Source organism: Corythoichthys intestinalis, chromosome 21, assembly GCF_030265065.1.
Source record: "Corythoichthys intestinalis isolate RoL2023-P3 chromosome 21, ASM3026506v1, whole genome shotgun sequence".
NCBI lineage: Eukaryota > Metazoa > Chordata > Actinopteri > Syngnathiformes > Syngnathidae > Corythoichthys > Corythoichthys intestinalis.
Genome location: NC_080415.1, coordinates 7,896,092 through 7,911,522, shown reverse-complemented (window position 1 = coordinate 7,911,522; position 15,431 = coordinate 7,896,092). Strand labels below are relative to the sequence as shown.

Genomic DNA, 15,431 nt, shown 5'->3' with positions numbered 1-15,431 from the left:
TGCAGAGCACACTTAAAAAACTGTTTTGCACAATCAGTTCCAATGAGTAATTTTCAGTAGATGCGTAATACTGCAGAAGTGCCACATTACGTAAGCATATGTGTGGTTCTCATTAGGAATATTCCATCCAGCCATATGTGCATCCATTTTCTATAGGTTGTGTGGGAGCATATTCTTGCCATCTTTAATACAAAGAAACCCACCTCCGCAGTTACTCCTATGGACACTTTAGTCTTCAGTCAACCTTAGAAAACATAGAAAACAAACAAACATGGGGAGACCATGCAGAGTTGCACACCAAAACATCTGGTTTGTGGAGGCCTGATGAGCTAACCAGGAGTACACTTAATTTAAAAAACACAAACATGCTTTTAAAAGATTTATATCATGACAATATTGTTCCTGTGGATCAGTTACATTGTTACTATTGAATAATGTTTCCGATGGCATTTAACTGAGACAGCAGAGCCGCATCTTTGTTTTCATGCGCATTGTGCAGGAATCCCCATGAGCACCCCAATGCTAGAGAACACGTTTGTATAGAGGGCAATGCAGCGGGTCCACATTTTATCACCACAAACTGGGCATGTGCCATATAGTCACTCAACCTACGTCTGCTGTTGTTTTTCAAAATGGTAGATTTCATTAACACAGGGTTTCTGTGGGCCCTTAAAATGTCTTAAATCTAAAATCCAGATAATTAATGTCTTAAATTGTCTCACATTTGATGGAAAATTGCACTAGGTATTAAATTTCCAGACGATGCATTTAACCCTTTAACACCTGTGGCCTATACTACGAACCGAGTTCAACCTCCCCAGAAGTAATCCAGTTTACCATCGGGTAACCGGAGTTGACAAAACCTGGTTGTCTAGTTTGCGGTCAATCGGTGCTACGACGCTGATTATGAGGTTGATTAGTCGAACCTGTGTCAACCCAGTCAGAGTTAATGCGCGTTCACATAAAAGGGGGCGGTGACCAGAGTCAAACACTACTTGTGACGACGGCACGGGCACCTTACTTCACGGAGGAGGAATGCGCGATGATCATGCGGAATTATGAGGAATTAAAATCCACCCTCACCGCGAAATCCAACACTGCTTCGGCGAGTAGAGCGCAACGGGTCTGTTGACAGCGAATTTACAGATCGTGTGATTTGTGAATGCGTCAATATGCCAGTTTACTTATGTCCATGAAAAGAAATAAAGCCTGCTGTCAGGACAATAAAATAAGATTTAGGACATTAACAGTAAGAAATAATTGTCACGCATCACCACACGAAACAGGATGATTGTATGTTTAGTCCCCTTGACTGTACGAATACGTATGTTCTTTTTTTTAGTTTGGGCCTAAAAAATCCAGCCCGACCCGACCACAGTCCGATCAATAAACTTGATTTGCAGGCCCGAGCCCGAACCCCCCCCCCCCCCCCCCCCCCCCAAAAAATGTTATTTTTGTGAGGACTCAGGAGAAGAAGGAAATGCGGGGATGCCATGCGTTGTTGCGTAAATAAAAGCCCGTCTTTTGTAACGATTTTTCACAGTTAAACAAGACAGTAAGATGCATATTCAATAAACATTTATATCTTTTATATTTGTGCGTCTGTCCTATCAGTGGATTTGACATTTAATTTAATCTCCTCGAGTTGGCAGAAAAAAACGCAAGTTTTCTCAATGTTTAAATAGTCTACATATTTCTATGATTATTATAAATGCATCAATTTGAAGCGTTTCCATACCCCACTCCGAATCGCACGGCATACAGTGTTCTTACGCAGATATTCAGCATCACCGATGGAATACATATATTGTCCCTGGCGAAAGAGCGCACGGACAGGCACACACAATCTGCGCGGTTGTGAGGGCCTGACTCGGCGGGTTACATTAGTGACGTCTGCCTAGATCAGCTGGCACAGGTAAAGAATTCCCTCAGCTGAAAATCTATATCTTTCATGGAGAACATCTTCCGGGTACGCCAGCGGATTCTGGCGATCCCGAAATACCCGTGCCCTCCGGAGAGAGCCCCTCACAATCCGCGCGCCAATGTCGTATGGGTCGTCCAAGTACGCTGTCATTGTCAGGAGGACACGTCCGCGGAGGAGTGCTGTTTAAATAGAGCGTGGTTAATTGGAATCCTGATGTTAAGCAAGATCTAACTCTGACACGACCAGGTTTGGCGTGTGGCGTGTGTTGCCATGGCAACACTTCTCGGTTCCAACATATCCACCTTTCGTAGTCTCGCATAGCCGCGAACTTACGTCGCACGTGATAAAGTTACTCTCGAAGTTACCCTGCTAAGCCAGAAAACCGGCTTCGTAGTATAGGCCACTGGGCCTAGTTTGTCCAAATTTGCATGCCTTTAATGTTGCCTCTACAGGCAAGGTTGGGTCTCGTTATTCAGGACATCATAACTTCATTTTCGAATTGTTGTTTTATTCACTGACCAATAATATTCAACATTTTGGACCCAAAAAGAAAGAAAAAATCCCAAAATGTTTTGTCTAAATTTGTAATGTTGATGTCCCATTGACAACCAAGCATGGTCAACGAAACGATTTGAAGCATGATAGTATTTACTCAAATTGTTAGAATAAACATTCAGCAGAAAAAATTTTAGACTGAATGGTTTTATGTTTGCTAATTCAACAGAAACATCAGGTATGGTCGTCTGTGTTTTTGTCCTTTCTATATACTATGGTCAAAACAGGTTATACTGTATACAGGGGACCAATAGTGCAAAATAGTGACTATATAATTTATATATACCATTACCATCTAACAAGTAGGGTTTAGAGAATATCTTGTGAGGTTAGGTTATGCACCCATCACCTTATCATGCATTATACATACAATCAAGTTTCTTGAACACACATCGTTATACAGTACCCTCCATAATTATTGGCACCCCTGAAAAAGATGTGTTTTTTAGCTTCTAATATATATATTTTTTTAATTCAAATAACATGGGACCTGAATGGAAAAAAAGAGAAAAATCCAACCTTCAATCCAAGTGCATGTATTCATTGGGAAAAAATCCCACATAAAGAAATAATTATTTGACATCAAATAATGTGTGTCACAATTATTAGCACCCCTAGTGTTAATACTTTGTACAACCCCCGTTTGCCAACAAAACAAGGTCTGGGGACTGAGATGGCCATGGGAGGAGCTTGATTTTGTGTCTGGTGAACCATTTCTGTGTAGATTTTGGCCATATGGTTAGGCTCATTGTCTTGCTGAAAGACCCAGCGACGACCCATCTTCAGCTTTCGGGCAGAGGGCAACAGATTTTGATTTAAAATGTCCTGGTATTTCAAAGCATTCATGATGCCATGCACCCTAACAAGGTTCCCAGGGCCTTTGGAAGCGAAACAGCCCCACAGCATCACTAACCCACCCCCATACTTCACAGTGGGTATGAGGTGCTTTTCAGCATGCGCATCTTTCGTGGCACGCCAGACCCACTTAGTGTTTGTTGCCAAAAAGCTCAATCTTGGTCTCATCTGACCAAAGCACACGGTCCCAGTTGAAGCCTGGGACCGTGTGTATTTTTGTGTACATGTTTTAATAACAAATTTCCAGCGTAATCTGACATTGTTTTTGAAGTGATCCAAAACGCCACTGTGGCGTCAATATTTCAGAGACAACTCTGTAGCTCATTTTGTTACAGTTCAACTTTGTGAGGGAGTAGGTCACTGTACATCTGTTCAATCCCTACTTTACTAAGGAAGTAAGCTTCAAGAGAGGACATTTCAATTTAATGGTTGAGGGACTGTTGTTGCCAACCTAATGCAGCCAGCAAGCTGATGGACTTGCTGTATTTATAGAAAGCTGTTCCATTAATATACCATAGAAAAGTGTGGTTTAATTTGATCATAAATTAAGTGTATTACGTTGCAGGTCTCTCTGCCACCGTGGCAACGCTGCTGCCGTAAGCTGACAGTATGGAAGTCACAGGGGCGGGGGACACGAGTCACTCGACCCACAGCCCTCAAAGCGAAGCAGTGACCAGCGAGCTTCAGGAACTGTCCCTGCAGCCGCCTGCAAAGGAACTGCGGCTGCAGGAACGCAAGAATGGTGAGTTATTGATGCGAACTACAAAAACAAAGGCGAATGCATTGTTGGAGGTATACTAGTATTAGTTCTGTCACTGGTACCACAAATCTAATGAGGCTTCAGCTCAGTGAGAGCTCACTCACCGCCAGATTTGGCTGTCATATTTATAAAAGCAAAGCAATTTGAGTCTGGATTGACTTCCTGTCGGAAGAATTGTCTTGAAATTTGAACAGCTTAGAAGTCAAGCATAGTAACAAAACGTTTGTTTGATCTCAGCGTATGTCAAATGCATATCCTATGGAGTTAGCACCAGTGTGGTTAATAACGCCGTTAGAAACACCATTGTGCTCTAACAGCGTTATTTTTTTCAATAGTGCTAATAATTACTTTTTCCATCTTTGCAACACCGTTACCGAGGATGTGAAGGGGAACGTTACTACAATTTGGTTGAATGAAGCATGAGTTGTCTGATTTTATCACACACCAGCTGCCTGGGGGGAGAGGGGGCGGTATGGAGGGGGTGCAGAAGGGGGTGGTGACGCCGTGGCAAATGCGGCCATGATTCTCTAGGTGGGCGTGTCATGCCTTCCTCACGCTGTCTCACTGCACAGCACGCTCTGGCAACACAACAAGACAGCAATAATAGCAACCGGCCAATTTCAAAGGTAGCATTCTCAGTGCTGGTGCACGATAATTATTGGTCCGATAATTATCGGTCCGATAATAGGAATTATGACGTCATCCCGATAAATCCAATAACATTTATAATAGGACCGATAATATGTACTGTTCTGGCTTTGCAGTTTACACAATAGTATGGGAAATCAGTTGACCATTTGCGGGGCATTGCTCCCACCTGCTGGTCAGAATAATTCAATGCACCTATTTTTTGTTACAGTAGTTTGGTTCAATCACTTACACGTCGGTGTCTAGCGGTAGCATTGACAGTCGTGAATGCTTTCTGTCACGTTTCTGCCTCAGAAATATATGTATTTTATGTTTACTATTACATATGGATGTGCAAAATATGTTTACTTCTGTGGTGAAGGGTCATATGAACAGAACTTCATAAGTTGTGTTATAGAAGCCAGCCAATGCTTTAGTAGCTCAAGCTAGTGTGCTATGCTATACATATAATAGTTGTGTATATAAGTGTATTGTGCAGTTTGTTCTATATTGATTATTGAATATGTGTATTTTTGTGTTGTACTTTCACAATATTAAGACGAGTGTCTTCCCATAAAAGCAAGAAAAGACCAAGCCTTGTGGTTTATGGAAGTGCATTCATTCTTAGCTGGCTGTCGGGCAGTGCAGAAGTGAAACGCACTGTTTTGTTCATGTCATTATGAAAAATCTGATGAGATCAAGGGCAAATCTATGTTGAATCAACCACAAATTTTTTTTTTTTTAAACCTCCAGGTGTTCAAAAACTCAAAACAAAAAAGTTATATATTTATTATCGGTTATCTATATCTGTATCGGCTTTGAGGAGCAGGAAGTTATCGATATCGGTTTCAAAAAATGGATATCGTGCACCTCTATTTCTAAGCCTTGAATTCTTTTCAATGTTTAATATTGTTACATTACGGAATAATTACATGTAAGATGCTGCCAACCAGATAAGGGAAAATTAGGGTTCTGCACCATTCACATTAATGGTTCCTTTCGCTTAGCGTTGCGAGAGGCATGCATGTCTCGCAGCTTGCTTTTTGGTGCCTCCGCTAGTGCCTCCAATAGTGGTATATTGCCAGGTTACCTTTGTCCATTGTCTCGGCATTGATCCAAGTATGACTATCATATGAATCTGCCTTTGTTCCGACAGAGTGAAAACACTATTGTTTAAGTGTTGATGATCAAGATTAGATTAATTAATAATTTACCACAATGTTCGATGTTCCAACAGTGGGAAATCTATCCACTGTTACTCAAAACAATGGGAATTTGGGACGGGAACTTTTCCTCTGTGAATGAAGTAGATTGGCTCATACACGTACAATACTGCATTCCCAAACCGGGAAGTGTGACGTAAATTCCCGAACGCAACAGAAGAGTATCCACAGCGACCATAGTAGCAGCAACGATTTCAATGATATTCCCACCGAATGTAACCATTCAGTATCGGTCTTTCGTTACGCTAACGATGGCAACGGCTTCTAGGAAAGATTATGTACAATTAATCCCTACATGTTTAAACATGAGGCGTCAGATGAAGACTATTTACTTGGCACAGCAGACGTTGGTGACGACGCCGGTTGGCAGCTTGACACTTTACGAAAGGAAGAATGGTAGACCTATGTCAAGCATCGTGATTTCTCTCTGAACCTTTCTTTACCGAGTGATTCTCTGATATAATTATCAGTAATTGCAAAAACAGACGAGTAGTTATATATATAGAAATAAATGTATCAAATTGACATGAGTGGACAACCTGTCAACTGGCTTTTGACAGACAAGCAACAAAACAAAACAAAAAAACAAGTCGCAGGTCAGCAGTTGGTTTTGTCCTCCTTTAAGGGAGTTCCAAAAAATCGATTATTAGATGCATCGCGATTTGACACGAGACAATTCGATTACGATTCATGAAGGTTCAAAAACGATGATTTTTGCCTAATAACTTTATGACAGCTGTTCGTAGCGGAATGTCAAGACACATCTGCCGCCCGGACACCTTTAACGGATGCACGCACAGCGTTATGATGGATGCTGCCGGTTACTGAGCGAGAGATTTACTCCTTTTCAAAAGACTGGAAAATAGATTTGTGTATGAGACAGGCAGGGACCCGGTGGTTGCGCTTCTGTGCACGAGTTATTTTTTAGAGCCAGAGGGGAAGAGAGATAGTTTGTTGCTCCTTGTCTTTAGATGTCCCTCAGTAGTTTCAAGTCATGTCAATTGAAAAATATCCTGAGTCTGTTGCTAAGACCCGTGTGCGTCTGTAAGAGGTGAGTACACGAACCCTATTGTACTGTTTAGCCTTTATTGTTGTTGTTTTTGAGATGTTAACAGTCAGTGCAGAGCGCTAAGCTAATAAGCTAATTCGCTAACGTGTATTTCATACGCACATGTAAAACCGTGATTAAGTACAGCGGTAACCCTAAGAACATGCGAAAATAGTACAGAAATCTGTGAAAACAAAGTATATTGGTTCAAAGAAGTCTTATTTCTAAGGACACTTTGTTTCCAGAAAATGTGAAATTCATTCCACCTGTGCAGATTTAATTGTATTGTTGAGAGAAATAAGTACTGCATTTAAAATGGTTAATGTTTTAGCACTTTCTTATAAAAAATAAAATAAAAAAGCAGCTTAAGGGCAGCTTTTTGTTGTCTGGGCATGTTTCCATTGTTCCTGTTGAATCGTTAGGATATTTTAAATAAATAATGGACATAAATTTGTTTGGCTACTTTATTAATTAGTAATGTACGATGCATCGATAATTGTGATAATCGTGATAATCTTGATAACTTTGATCATTGTCAATACCGCGATCACTTTTCAATAATCGAATCGTAGCACCCTGAATCGTGATCGAATCGACTCGTGGGGTGCCTAAAGGCCGAGTTATGCTTCCGTGTCAGACCTGCGGTGTCAAGGAAGACCCAATTTACGACCCTCCGCCGTAGCTTCTCTGTCTCCTTGTCATTTTTCTGACTCCGCATCGCATAAACGCGTGTGACGTGGTGGAAATCGACTATGATCGGTCCGCTCAGGCTGTTGTTTCCGGTTCAGTGCGAAATCACCGACAATGTCAAACATGATTTTTCAACACGCAAAAATGGACAAAGCCCACGAGAATATCAACGAAGAGCAAGCGACAACTTCTACAATGTCTCGTTAAGACATTATGAAGTTTGCAAATGGCAAGCAATTCGTGGGAGGAGATTGCTGAAAATATGGGGCTGGAGGTCAGCCAGCGATTGAATAAAAAAATGGAAAAACCACCGAGACAAGTATGTATGTGTGTTCGGAAGCGAATGGCCACACAAAGCGGTGACCCAGTCGGCCAAAAACTGCCAGCTTTTTATTCGTATTTTTGGTTGGTGCACTTCATCATTTATTGTGTACATATGCTGTGAGTCTGTGACTTATTTACGTGTTACACTTCAAGTATATGAAGAATAAAGCACAGGTTTGGTGTCAAAAGGGTTGTTTTGAGGTTTAATTTTCAACAACAGACAGTTCACACTCGATACATCATCACTGATTGAGAGTGCCTCTGTGCTTTTATGATAACGTTAACATCAAGGCTTCCAATGCAGTTTGGGAAGTTCCATAGCTGCCAGAAATTTGCTATGGCTTCCCACTGGCTGGTTGTAGGACACGGCAAAAAAATAATCTGGCTAGAGGGCTGTCCGCAGTTCTTTGCAGACCTCTGACAAAACGCCGGACATGGTGCTCGACGCCAGTTTGAAGCTAGCCGCCACAGCTTGCTGGTTTCCACCCGAGGCTAGAACTCTCTGTACGGCATCAAAAGTCGGACAGACCGCCTCGAAACAGTCTTTTGTGTCGCCTGCGCCTCAACAATTGTATGATGAACATTTATTCAATGTTCCATCTTTCGTTGTTTACTAATTTTTTTCTCCGTTAAACTAGACTAGAGGAAGTCAACAAGCATGCCCCAAAACCGTACAAACATAATGCCACAGTGGCTAGACGGTGAATTACAGAGCAACGCGTTCCCTCGCCGCAGAACTATCGAATGCTCATTGACGCTGTAGTCACTTCACCGTCAACGCAACGCAGGAGCATAACTCAGGCTTAAGATGGCACACCCCTAATATCAACAGAATTGCATCAAATTATAGAATTAGAAAAGCCAGTAAGGGTCTACTTAAGTCGTTGAAAAAAACAGGGCTGTATCCTCCTAGGCTTTCAAAGCTGTCGTCGCTGAAATGTTGAAAACATAGAAAAAGAAGGTTTTTTTGGGCCACTCGTAGTCTCGAGCCTTCGTGTGAGCAATTCGTAGCCCCACATCGAGATGGCATGATGAATCTCGCGAGTAAAACCCAGAAATATATATGGCGAGGATGGCGTGGTGCTATACTTTCGTATCGGAGTGCTGGCGAGGTCTATGGGAATTGACGTCATCAGGTAGCGGTCGGCGGCGAGGTGCGTTGCTAAGGTGTTGCTATGGTAGTAACTTAAAAACTACACAGTCAATTCAACAAAATTTTTTGTAATGTGAGTTTTAGGACAGCCAATGATGCATTTAGTACAATGTAACTACGTACAACACTCATGAATTTAGGTCTTCACCTCCCCTTTAAGAAATCTCCTTGGGCCACGCTTGATATCAACACACTCCTAGCCTCAGGGTACCACTCCCAATGTTGAACAACCTCTGTTCTCATTGGCCTATTTATTACCCCATTCTCGCAGTGCAAAGCAGACGTGTTGCTGCAAGCTGTCCTGCAAGTAATCTTGCTTGAAGATGCTTTGAGGCGGCATATGCGCATGCATTCTGTAGTCTTGGCTTAGAGACAAAGTGGTACTCCCCCTTAAAGCTTATCAAAGCTGTATATCTCACAGTTATGCAATGCATTCTCTACATAAGGTAATATTAAACAGCCTGTTTGATCTATCCTTTGTGTGCATAGGCATACGTGCATGTTTTCCTGTGAGAGGATCAGAAACATGAAGGTCATGTATGTGTGCGTGTGTGATTTAATGAGAACAGGGCTGAAAAACATTTTCCACCTCCTGGTAAGTTGCCCTGATAACAACGTGACAATCATCATTACCAATTTTCAGAAGCTTTTTAGTGTGTAGGACTGCACGCCGCAGAGCAACGCTATAAGAACAGGGGTGGGGTGGCTGAAATGTCACTATTGCATAACTGTTGAGGAGGAAGAGAAAGAAAGCGAGGGAAAATAAAAAGCAAGAAAATGTGTTTAGTCAAAGAAGAAGAAAGTTTTAGCTCTTTTTTGTTCATTCTTAACTTGACAACCAAAGAAAATTTATTTTTCCTCTCTCTTTGTAAGTAACAATGCAAAATTAGAAATATGTCATTGGAAAAGGTGAAGCTCAAGGAAGATGGCAACTGATTGGTGGACCTTGTCATCTACTCCGACCTACACACGCCCTCTCTGCCGAGGCATGCACTCACTTGTAGACAGTTCACAGAAAGGGAATGTGTGTTGCAACCTGTGGAGTCTTTGGCTTTGGCGTTTACTGTAACTTTTCTGCAGCCTTCCACTGCTGCAGCTGTGCACTTTTGTTGTTGTACTCCACATTTTACGCTTCCTATGTTGGAAGTATGAAGCACTAATCTTTCCCGGAGGGTGACGCTTCCTTTCGGCATGGTCCAGAGGGATATGACCATCCTGTCAGGTAAGTTCAATGACAGTTATTTGTATTTGAAGTTAGTGCATGCCAGACAAGTCACTCAGCAGAATGTAATTTGAATCAGCTTGGTTAGTACCAGTTTGGTTAGCATACTTACTTGGTATGTCTTACGGTAATGTCTTTGACTCAATGAATGGTTTTGGATTGTTTTTGTTTGTGGCTGCAATCAGAAACGTGTACATATTTCGTACTGTAAGCCGAGAATGTAATTTGAATCAGCTTGGTTAGTACCAGTTTGGTTAGCATACTTACTTGGTATGTCTTACAGTAATGTCTTTGAATCAATGAATGGATTTTGGATTGTTTTTTTTGTGGCTGCAATTAGAAACGTGTACATGTTTCGTACTGTAAGCCGAATAGTAGAACTGAGGACTGGAATTACCTAATGATTTCTTTGGAACAGATTGTTCTGATTTACAATATAGGTTGCTGTGTTAGCTGATATTTTAATTTCCTTTTCCCATCTGTTTCACTTTGGATCCTTTATACCACTGCCCTGACATTTACTTAGCTAAAACCAGTGTATAGGCTCTCAGTTCTGCCTGTTCTAGCAAGATTCACCTTGGGCTTGATGTTGAAATTCCATCAGCGTTTGCTCTCGAGCCCACATCATCCTGGCATGTAAACACAGACAGATACAGATCACATCCCTTTGCCCCGCCCTTCACATAATGACAATACATGGAATTATGTAACAACTTAGTGTTAGGTTGTGGCTGATAGGAAGCTTAAGTGGTTTTCATCCTCAGACATTAATTTTGCAAACGGCAACACTCTGAATTCTGAAGTGCGTTGGATTCCTTAGCGAGATTTGTACCCTGGATGAGACCGGTCGGGCACGCCGGCGTTTTAAGGAAACATTGTTATGTAACAGATGGGGTGGCTGCCATTAGCAGCGGCCCACACAGCACTCCTTCAGACTGGAGAAGGAAGAATGGGTTTGGAAAATAGTTTCATATCGTGACAAAAGATGACATAGAATGGAAAATTTGCTGCATTTTGTAAGCGTAAAGGCTAATCCTGACAGTTACTGCTAAAGGATTTGGTGAGGGTCCAAGTGCAATCATCGCTGAAGCAAGTTGTTCTAGCTGAGCGTGCTCTTACTTCACTGCCAAGTGAAATATTTAAAACAGTGTAACTTCTGTTGTTGTGTGGCCACAAGGTAAAACAATTCGAAACACGTGACACGAAAAAGCATGTTTATTTCATAATACACGCAGTATTTTTTCCTCCTGAATGAAATGGACCACTTGGATGTGTGAAGAAGCGATCGATATATTTATTCAATTTTTTGAATCCTGCGCTACGAAAATGACAGACTTCTGGCTTCGGTCTTGCATTGAGGAAGAGGGCGCTGTGACGTGTACGGAGGAAGGAGTCCTCTTCACTATACAGCCGTACTGTTGTACGAGGAGGACTAAGGATTCAGCTGATTTTGTGGATTAATATGTTTTTTTTCGCATCACGCCAGCCAAACGGCAGCAGAAAAATCTTGCTGTACGAGGGACAGGCGTGTGTGCCTTTTTGGGGTTTAAAAAGGTTCCCATTCACCGGTGGATATTGGCCAAAACAAGCCCTACTACGGTGGGACCATGGGACTTACGTGGAAGTGAGGAAACATCGTGTTTTGTGTTATGTCAAATACTGGGATAATTTTAATATGTAGGTGGCTTGCATTTTGTGGCTGATATGCTCCTTGTCCTCTCGGCTGACGACCGGCAGCTTGTCGCACATCCCCCCCACCGGGAGAGCACTATACTCGGCTTATTGCTCTCTTCATGTGCCCGGTGTTCTGTCAAATTTTCCGACCGATCAGAAATTGCAACTTAGTGTTAAAAATAGCCGTGAATACAGCGATTACAAAGTAAACACTACAAACCTTCTTTAAATAAAGGACTACTTACGTTTGATCATGGATGGGCATGTAAAACGCTCTCCTCATACACATTAGCTGTACTTGTTAGCTGCACAACTACAGCCGCTGTCGTATGACTCTCACTGTTTACGTCTTCGCCGTGTAGTAAAGCATTATTTTGCCATATTCGTGGTGACCATTTGGCAGCTACACGGTCCTCCAATGTCGGCCGGTTTGTTCGGCGGTCATTGTCCAGCTGCTTCCCCGGCGAGCTCTCCTGTCCTTATGAGCTGTAAATTGTTCTCTGCTGCCGGGCGGGTTGCCGATCGGCGAAGATAATCGACAACCAAGTGGTCATGTGAAATGATCCGGGCTAGTTATGTGTGATTTTCCGCTTCGAAGACTTTGAAACATCACTCGGTTCGGGTTAGCATGTCGGCTAGCTGTCACGCCTCTTGGTTTGTTTACATTCTCTGAAGCCGGGGAAGGAAAATGACATAATCCCGATTTAGGTGGCATAAAATATCGTTCAGGAGGTGCGACAGTAAAGGTGAAGTCGACAGTTTTGACTGTTATGGAGTAATTTTGCCATGTCATCCTGAATAAATGCATTTTTATGATTTCATATTCCATTTAGCACAAGACTATTATTTGTCATGACAATGCCATTTATTTAGCTATTGGGGAAAAATACTTGGATAAAAACAATGTCCTGTAAAAGTATTGGAGTAGAGAGACCGAAACAATGACATTTTGCTGCTCTCTTCGTCGCGTTTTCCTTGTTCTGAATAATTCCCCCTCAATGGGCTGACTGGTCCTCAAGCCATTTATTTACCTATTGGGGAAAAATACTTGGATAAAAAGAATATCCTGTAAAAATATTGGAGTAGAGAAACTCAACAATGACATTTTGCGACTCTCTTCCGTCGCGTTTTCCTTGTAGTAAATAATTCCCCCCCAATGGGCTGCATACTAAATCAGATCAAATCGTGACTCTGCGGACGTCATCCACCTGTTGGGGACGCTACAGCCCTATAATGGTAGGCGTGGCTAACCGGCAGATTAAAAGACTAATTTCTCGTTATCTGCGCTTTGCTAAATTGTCGCAAAATATGATTCTAATTCACATAATAATGCTATTTAAGACTTTTTTTCCCCTCATGTCTTACGCACTTTAAGCCACAATCATAATATCGATCAACAATCAGTATCTGAAATTTTTACATTGGAACATCTTCCCTGTCATTTAAACTGGCTGGAAGCTTAAAGTGAGTGTAATGTTGAACACCTGAGAACTCTGCCTAGTCTGGATTTGGTACAAAATTTTGTTTGGCAATGAATTGCGATACAAGACATCACGATGTGCATCGAGTTTGAAAAAAAAAAAAAAAAAAAAAAAAGGATCACGATATATAGACTAGATTCATTGCCACATGATTTAAGAAAAATATGCCATGAATAGTTTAGTCTTTACTGACCCAAGAACTTTACTATGAGTAGCCACTAGCCATTTTGTGCCGCTCATGAGGCAGGGACAACCAATTCCTGCCAATAATGTGTAAGGAGAGGAACTGATTTCCACGCACTTCAAGAGCAATGACAAGTAATCTCTAAACTAATCTAAAATCTAAGCTAAATAGCATAACTAATAATGAATGAAAAACCTAAACAGTAAATGAAGAAATAATAAGCACAGAACATGAAGTTTGAATGTTATGGACACTGTAGCGCTGTCATGCATGCTTGGAGGCATGAAACGGCAGGTGGCAGCAGAGGTTGTCTGTCTCTCCCAAGGGAGCAGGGATAGCCAAACAAAGCTTCTTTAAGCAATTTCTCTTTGCAGCCAATTGGTTGTAAGTAGGGCTGCAGCTATCGAATATTTCCCGTAATTTCCAGAATACAAGGTGCACCCGTGTATAATGCGCACCCCAAATTTACTTGTAAAATCTAGGGGAAATTATTGTACCCGTTTATAACGCGCACCCTTATTTTAGCACCAATAAACAGAAGAATACAAGAAAACAGAGCTCATGTACAGATACAGAAATGTCATTTTACTGACTGGTGAAACAGCGCAAGCATAGAACATTGGTAGTTCAAAACATTACCATAAACTGACAATATTTCCGGAAATAATATGATTTGACAACTTCTCCAACTTACCAGAATCTAGGAGAAAACAAAACAGATGTAATTTTTCTTTTAAAGGCTGCTGTATAACTTGCTCGTTTCATCATGATGAATGAATGTTTCTTCCATGGATTGATACAGTAAAATGAATGTGAGAACGTAAGTCGGAAATCCGTGAGAGCTCATCGCTGTCAACACGACAGTAACAATAGGAAACACCGTATTGTTATTTAGGTTTGAGTTTCCCGAGGGACAGATATAGTTGACGGACACAGGAAGTCTGTGTGCTTACGTTTGTTATGGTCCGAGTTGCGGAGCTGCAATAAACGTTGACTCAAATGAGTTCAAGAAACTAAATTCTGTGCTTTATGAAGAGTGAAAAAAGAATTTAACACAGACGAAATAATTCGGCCGATTGAGTGAATATATTACCCATACAAAATGGTGACGTCACGTACCGTAATGGTCGGCGACGGGTCGCTGCATACGTTTCTTCAGCACAACGTGGCCTTGTCAATTAAAAAAAATTGGTTTATATATATATGTAATATATACAAATTTCTGTCTCCATCCATGTACCCGTTTATAATGCGCACCATAATTTTACAAGTTCATTTTGGGGAAAAAAGCGCGTTATATTCGGGAAATTACGGCAAGTAATCGATTGATCTATCAATTAGTTCAAGGAATCGAGTAATCGGATTAGGAACATTTAATGCGTTGCAGAATAAATTTTAGGAGATGTGAAACAAAGGCTCGCTAAGATTGTTCTTTCAAAACAGCATTAAAATTCCCAAGTGTTTTTTTCAAACTATGCAGAATTGCAGTTTTATTTCACAAGAGCAATAATTGCATTTACAAATAAATTAAAATACCTGAGCTTGGCCTCAAACAGTATAAAAAAAATAAATAAATGAAGATCAAAGTACAACAAAAGATCAATTAGCTAACTTGCATAGCAAAGGTCCGCTAGCTTAAATGCTAATAAAGGCTAACTTTTTGTTTTACAATGCTCTTAAAAACCTTTGTTTTGTTTGTTTGTTGGTCTTA

General features: G+C 41.3%; 1 protein-coding gene across 4 annotated transcripts in view; it reads left to right on the top strand.

The window, feature by feature from the left end:
- The window catches only part of mrtfab (myocardin related transcription factor Ab), an 85,814-nt gene that overhangs the window by 8,601 nt on the left and 61,782 nt on the right, over positions 1-15,431 (top strand). For 2 of the 4 annotated variants that reach the window (XM_057825523.1, XM_057825522.1), the window contains exon 3: positions 3,900-4,076. In XM_057825523.1, coding sequence (XP_057681506.1) covers positions 3,944-4,076 — 133 coding nt within the window. In that variant the 5' untranslated portion in view covers positions 3,900-3,943. Of the gene's footprint in view, positions 1-3,899; positions 4,077-4,628; positions 10,382-15,431 lie in introns of those variants that run through there. The other 2 variants (XM_057825524.1, XM_057825526.1) reach the window with 2 other exon arrangements.